Raw genomic sequence first — 7,440 nt, 5'->3', positions numbered from 1 at the left:
CTCACCGCAACCTCCGCCTCCTGGGTTCAGGCAATTCTCCTGCCTCAGCCTCCTGAGTAGCTGGGATTACAGGCACGCGCCACCATGCCCAGCTGATTTTTGTATTTTTAGTAGAGACGAGGTTTCACCATGTTGACCAGGATGGTCTCGATCTCTTGACCTCGTGATCCACCCGCCTCGGCCTCCCAAAGTGCTGGGATTACAGGCGTGAGCCACCGCGCCCGGCTCTTATTGAAAGTTTTAAGCCTTTCTTTATAGCCCAGGAGATGGCCAATTTAGGTAAATACTTCAATTGCACTTGAAAAGATTGTGAATCCTGTCATTTGACTTTAGTGTTCTACATGTGTCTGTTTAACCTTTAGTCTTTACTGATTTTTTTTACTTAAATTTGCTATGCAGTTGTGCCAAATTTCTGTCTTTGCATTTTGTCTATTTTTTCTTTCACTTATGCCAATTTTTATATTATATATATTGAAGTTACATGACTGAATACATGCAGATTTGTGGTGTTCCTGTTGAGTTGACATCCTTACTATTATAAAATATTCCTATTTAAGGCAACAGTAATTAGTAAACATGAGTCTATTTTGTCTGATATTACTGTAGTTAAACCTGCTGGGTTTGGGTTGGTATTTACATACTGTGGCTTTTTCTATCCTTTGATTTTCAGTCTTTCTCTATCCTTATATTTTAAGGGTGTCTTTTGTAAACAGCATTTGGTTGAGTTTTGTTTTTAAGGATAGTCTGGCAATTTTAGCCTTTTGTTATATTATCCACTTTACATTAAATAAAATTATTTACATTGTTAGGGATAGGTCTATTCTATCATTATGTGTTTTCTGTTTAGTGTGTCTGTGTTCTCCTTTTATTTGCCCAGTTTTCAGCCAAGAATGCAGATAGAGCACATTCCCTCAAGGGAAACAAGAAAACCTTCATTTACAAAATCATTGCTTAATAAACCTCAGACGAATTGCCATACAGGTATGCACATAAGAAAGCTTTGATCTCTTCCACTGAGTTTTTTAATTTGATGTGATAGGATACCCAGATAATAAGTTTTATCTGCGAAGACCTTGAGAAATCTGGGAAATTTTAAATGTCTAAAATATAAAGTATAATAATGGTTAATTCAGTTATGACCATAAGGCATACCACTTATCTTGTATATACCAAGCAATAAAAAACTTAATATTTATCTTGACAAAAAAAAAATGCTTGTGATCTCATATTCTGACTTAGGGATGAAACTGAGTCCCCATGAAATTATTATGTCATGTGCAAATTGTACTTTAAAGGTAGAAATATAATTTAAGACAAGATGGATGGAGGCCATGGGTTTGTGGTTTCTTTCCTTGAAACTGTGTGTTTTTTGCTGTTTCATCTGCTAGGGAAACCTCATTTCACCATATTTGTTCACTCCCAGCCCTTCCATCTGGAAAGGCTTGTTTTGACAGTGATACGGAGGGAGAGGTCCTTGCTCTGATCCCCCCAACACTCCTGCCTCTAGCCTCAGCCTACGTCTATCCCTTTCCTTTTTTTTTTTTTCTTTTGTATTATTATTTTTTTAAGACAAGATTTCACCATGTTGGTCAGGCTGGTCTTGAACTCCCGACCTCAGGTGATCCGTCTGCCTTGGCCTCCAAAGTGCTTGGATTATACGCGTGAGCCACCGCACCTATCCCTTTCTATAAGGCCTTTTTCCATCTCTCTCTCCGTCATGAAAACTTGTCTTTTATTTCACTTGATAACGTATATGTTGGCTTTTTTCAGGGATTGATGGCATTCAAGGATGTGGCCGTGGACTTCTCTCGGGAGAAATGGGACTTCCTGGATGCTACTCAGAGGCACTTGTACAGATGTGTGATGCTGGAGAACTACAGCAATCTGGTCTCAGTCAGTAAGGATACTTACTTGCAGATGATTCAGTATCCACCCTTCAGAAGTTCTGCCTTCATCCTTGTGAATTTGGGGGTTGTCTGAATTTCTGCTTCCCACTACTGAAGGAAGTCTGTACTTGGTGGTTGTGGAAAAGGCATCTCTGTTGCACACATTCCTTAGAAGACTTGCATACTTCCCTCTTGTTATTCTCATGATCGTCTCTTTTCTTTTTGAGATGGGGTCTCGCTCTGTCACCCAGACTGGAGTGCAGCAACATGATCTCAGCTCACTCACCACAGACTCCAACCTCCTGGGCTCAAGTGATCCTCCCACCTCAGCCTCCTGAGTAGCTGGGACCACGTACTAATTTTTGTATTTTTTGTGGAGACAGAGTTTCACCATGTTGCCCAGGCTGCTCTCAAATTCCTGGGCTCAAGCGACCTTACCACCTCGGCCTCCCAAAACCCTGGAATTTCTTACAGGCATGAGCCACTGTGCCCAGCCAGTCTCTCTTCTCTGGTGACCAAAAGCTGGCTTTGAATTCTGCCACCCTCCAGCTTGATCCTGTTTCATTTCTTCTTTTGCATGTAGGACTTTCCATTTTAAAGCCAGATGTGATCTCCTTATTGGAAGAGGAAAACCAGCCTTGGCTGGTGAACAGGGGCATGACAGCAGGACCTTGCCCAGGTGAGTGGGAGCTTAGGAGCAGAGGGGAGGCTCGGCAGCCAGCTGGCTTCGCAGCAGCATCTTGGATATTTTTGCTGGGAACTACTGCTCCCAGGATGAGGCCTGAAGAGGGAGAGAAGGAAGGCCTGAGACCCAGGGAGAAAAATAACTTCTCTCTCTCCCCTCTTAGTGAGGTAGGTAGGAATCCTCCTTCCCCATGCTCATCCTCTTTACCTACACATTAAGTCTAATTCTTTCCCTGCTTATCCTTGTCATTTAGACCTGTGTAAATATTGTCACTTATAAAATATATTTTGGAAAAACATGAATTGAATACTTAATATTTAGTAAATTATTCCCTTTTTAAAATTTATTTTCTTTATTCAGTAATTGATGCTTTATTCATTTACTCTTTATCCAAAATGCGTTGATGTTTAATTTTTATTTTTATTTTGTGAGACGGAGCTCCACTCGTGTTGCCCAGGCTGTGTTGCAGTGCAACGGCATGGACTCAGCTCACTGCAACCTCTGCCTCCCAGGTTCAAGTGATTCTTCTGCTTCAGCCTCCAAAATAGCTGAGACTACAGGTGTGCACCACCACTAATCTTTGTGTTTTTAGTAGAGACGGGATTTCACCGTGTTGACCAGGCTGGTTGTGAACTCTTGACCTCAAGTGATCTACCCACCTCAGCCTCCCAAAGTGCTGGGATTACAGGCGTGAGCCACCGCACCTGGCCGATGTTTAATTTATTTAAGACTCACATCAGTCTTACATAAATTTAGGGGAAATAAAGTGAATAAACTATTAAGAAATGTACCATCTGATTAGAAAGCTAGAATAGATTCATAAGCGGTTCCCATAAAGTAGACTATACCACAGAAGATAGTCCAGTAGGCTGCTTAGATGAAAGTCAAGACTCAAGATACGAATGTGGAAGCAATTAGGAAAGGGATTTCTTTGTGCATTGAGGTGGAAGGCGCATCAGCGGGAAGACTGGGGGTGAATTATGAGGTTGACCTCAGGGAAGAGAGAGCCTGGCCAGCAAGAAGCAGCACCCTTGTTAGGTAGTCATTGGTGAGTTTTCTCTTTTGAGCAGAAGTCAGATGGAAATGCCATCCAATGAAGAATGCTTTTTTCCTTTGAAATTTGACAAAGATGATCCATTTCATGTTTTTTGTAAAAAAAAAAAAAAAAGTTTCAAAGTTCCAGAAATAACATTCATGTTTTAAGAACATTGTTCTAAACATTGAATTTATAGTTTTTATCTTCTTTCATAGAGCACTGCCATATCTTTTTTATTTTCATGTAGATTCAATTATGTATTATCATAGCCCCTTAAGATAGATTTATAATTTCTTGTTAATAAAGTTTTACTATGATATGCACACATCTTTTATTTGCATGGATCTTTTCATATTATTTTATAATCCTAGGTTGGGTTCGCTGAGAAATAGGTGAAGAAATGAATGGAGATTTGCATCCAGGAAGTTTAGTGGGTGGCGCTGCTAGTGTCTAACCTGTAGAGGACTGAGGAAGGACAGTTTGGACTGCCCTGAGTTACAGCAGAGGCTCTGGCTGATTGTGCAAGGAGTTCCAGAGCTGGGATAGCTCTTTAATGCCTCAAAATAAGGGAGGGGAGTCAGGCCTTCGTACCTCACCCTGAGCAGCCACTGGAGGGGCTGTTCTTGGGAGGGGTGTAACCTCAAGTGAGGTAGCTCCTTATGTCAAGGACAAGGCCTGGATGCAAACTCAGCTATGAGTTGTTGGCTGTCAACACCCAAGACAGCTGGGGAATGCCTGGCTTCACCCAAGAAAGATTTGCTTTAAGATACCGGACTCCTGGGTCCAAGGGTTAAAAAGCTCTTTCAAACTTTGTTCTTAACAATGTATAAGGTAAGTACCTTCTGCACATGTCAGACCAGTAGTTTGTCAGTTCAGTGAAGTCATTTGAAGCCAGGTGTGGTGGCAGGCAAATATAGTCCCAACTATTTGGGAAGCTGAGGTGGGATGATTGCTTGAGCCCAGGAGTTTGAGGCCAACCTGGGCAACATAGTAAGACTCCACCCCTAAAAGAGAGGCAAATAGGTACGCAAACAGACAGTCATTTGAAGTGAAGAATCACTAAAAATGTTAGCTGTGAAATAAAAAATGTTAGCTATTTAGTTAGAATCATAAATAATGTTAGTAGGGATGGGGCAGAGGGGCATCCATCCAGCTGACTGGTGTGTTCTGTGGGCGGATGGGGCTGGAGAGGACCCAAATATGGCTCCCTTTGTCATTCGGCAGAGGGGCCAGACTGCTGTGTACCAGACAGCTTTGCATCACCAGCCTCTGCTGCTGGGTCAGCCCCCAGCACCATGACCACAGCTCTGCATACAGGGAGTGCTGGGACCAGTGCCCTAGCAGTCACCCTGGTCCTGAGCCAACAAGGGCCCTGGGGAGGAATCGGAACTCAGACAGTGAAGAAGGTGTTGGCCAGGAGGGAACCGGGGCGGGTGCCGGGTCCTGTCTATGCTGCGATCTGAGATTCTGAGAGGTGGGTTAGGGGTAAGGGGGTAGAGGTGGGCCACATGGGGTGAGGGGAGTTCAGCAGAGATGGGGAGGACAGGACAGTGTGGGAAAGAGCAGAGGGTCCTCCCCAGCCTCAGTCCGTCTCCTGGTGCAGTCCTCATCTCACTCTTAGACTCCGGAAGTCTCCCTTCAGCAAACACCAGGCCCCCGACTCCCAGGGCACTTCCCAGACAGCCAGTGCCGCATCCAGGCAGCGCCTGCTCTGCCCTTGAGGTCTGTGCCTGGCAGAAGGGCGGCTCACCCTCGGCCCCTCTCTGCCTGGGTCCCAGCTCTCCCTGGCCCTGGGACCAGCAGACACACCCACCCTGCGCCTGACAGGCTGGCCATGCTTGTGCCCATTGGTGATGGTGGGTTGGAAGGGAACTTTTTCAGATACCAATGTAAATCTGCGTCTGCATCAATTCCACACAAGAGTTCAGTCATCATATGGGAAGGGAATCATAGCTGTGGGGGGCTCCATGCAGGACCCCGAGGGCCCCTAAGGCCAGTCCCTGTCCACAGCAAGGAGCATCTGCTTCCACCATTTGGACAAGACTCTTTTCTGCCCAGAAACCGGCAGAGGGACTTCCCCTGCTCCCCACCCACTGTCGTACCCCAAACACACCCATGTGGATGGACACCTCGACATCTCCCCTCAGCCCAGGGCCCGAGCTCTTCCTAATGAGGGTTAAGCAGGAGCGGCCGCCTCTCCCTGTGTCCATGCTGCAGGCAGCTGCCTTCTCAGCTCCCACCGGGCAGAACAAGAGCCAGCCAGCTCTCTCCATCCCAGGATTTCCCAGGGATGCTGATAACTGAAGCAGGTGGGGCCTTGTGAGTGGGTGGTGGGAGGGATCAGGGCTTCCTGAGCATCTGTCAGTCCCTGGAGCATCTGAAGGGGCAGCCTACACCTGGAGGAACAAGTGGGGCTGGCCCCCGTGGGTCCCCAGTGCCTGGCATCTCCCAGTCCCTCTGCTGTCCCTCACAGACCCCCTCCACTGAGCAGCACAGCCCTGAGGACAAAGGCAGCAGCCGGAGAGCATTCCCACCACAACGATATTTATTCATATTTACACACGAGACCCCCAAGGCGTTGCTCCCTACCCCCCTCCACCCCCCCCGCCCTCCCTTCCTGTTCAGCCACCATCTCCCTCCCCTCCCTCCCCCACCCTCCAAAGCTAAGGCCCAGCAACCTCAGCGCTGGGGGAGAAGCTTTTGTCTGCTTTGGGGCATTGGATGTCAGAGCCCCACCTCGGGGATTGGCACCGGAGAGCCTGCCCTGTCCCCCTACTGGCTACAAGCACATTTCTTCTTCTTCCTGGAGACCAAAGGGGTCACCCTTTCTCTTTTGAGGCTGTGAGGGGCCACTCAGCCCACAAGCCAGGGATTGTGCCCCAGAGACTCTGAGCCCAGGCCCTAGGTGGGGCATCTGTTCAGCAGGGGATGGACCTCCGAAGAGAGCTCGCTTCTTGGACTTGGTGGCAGGAGCGGATGCTGGGCTGAGGCCTCCTCTCTGAGCAGAGGGAGACTGAGGAGCTCCCTGGGGTCCCTGTCCTTCTGGGCTGAGAAGGCCTGAGGCAGGGACAGGGCTCTGGGGCAGCCTCCAGGGCAGCAGCATGTGCTGGGAACCCAAGAGGAAGGCCAGGCTGGGGAGCTCCTCCTCCTCCTCACTTGACCCCTGAGCCAGCCCACGTGACTCCCTGACAGGACACCCTCCAGGGAGACCCAAGGTGTCCTTGGTCCCCAGACCAGGGCAGGTGGGTCTGTGGTCCTGGGAAGGGGAGTTTGGTGGGGCAGCCCTCAGCCTGTGGGAATCCAAACTCTCCAAAAGCATAACAGGGTTTTTAGACCTGGCCATGCCAGTACAGGCTCTGCCTCGTCCCTGAGGGTCCCAGGCAGCCGTCTGGGGTGGGCAGGATTCCATGCTGACCCCTTGCTGGGGGTCAGGGACATCTCTCTCTGCTCCTTGGCCCGCTGCAGACTCAGAAGATGTTGAGTCCAACTGGGCGGTGCCATGACTAGGGTCTGCCCTCGCACACCGTTCCTCTTTCAAGGATAGGCAGCGCTTCTCCGCTACCTGCGGGAGGAAAGGGGGCACTGACTGGCGCTGCCCCAAGTGTGAGCAGGGCCCAGGGTGGCAGAGACCAGGGCACTTGGGCGGCAGGCAGGGAAGCCTGAGGCAGCTGGGCTTCCTGTCAAAGAGAGGGTGTGGCTCTGCCGGGCATCCCGCTGGGCCTCACTGCAGTTGGCATCCTGACTCCCCTCCTGGCTTCTCTCCATCCTGCTCCATCTGAACCTGCACCTCCCCACCTCGGAGTGGCTCCCCAAGAAGCCGAGCATCCCCGCAG

General features: G+C 48.8%; 1 protein-coding gene across 1 annotated transcript in view; it reads left to right on the top strand.

The window, feature by feature from the left end:
* Positions 1-2,898, top strand: part of LOC108294709 (zinc finger protein 583-like) — a 9,061-nt gene extending 6,163 nt beyond the window's left edge. Inside the window, exons 2-3 of the mRNA XM_017516630.2 lie at positions 1,771-1,897; positions 2,470-2,898. Coding sequence (XP_017372119.1) covers positions 1,777-1,897; positions 2,470-2,789 — 441 coding nt within the window. The 5' untranslated portion in view covers positions 1,771-1,776 and the 3' untranslated portion in view covers positions 2,790-2,898. The remainder of the gene's footprint in view (positions 1-1,770; positions 1,898-2,469) is intronic.
* Positions 2,899-7,440: the final 4,542 nt, after the last annotated feature.

This window comes from Cebus imitator, unplaced genomic scaffold, assembly GCF_001604975.1.
Source record: "Cebus imitator isolate Cc_AM_T3 unplaced genomic scaffold, Cebus_imitator-1.0 Scaffold598, whole genome shotgun sequence".
In the NCBI taxonomy this organism is placed as follows: Eukaryota; Metazoa; Chordata; class Mammalia; order Primates; family Cebidae; genus Cebus; species Cebus imitator.
Note: the sequence above shows the minus strand (reverse complement) of the source record. Positions and strands in the feature narration are given on the sequence as shown.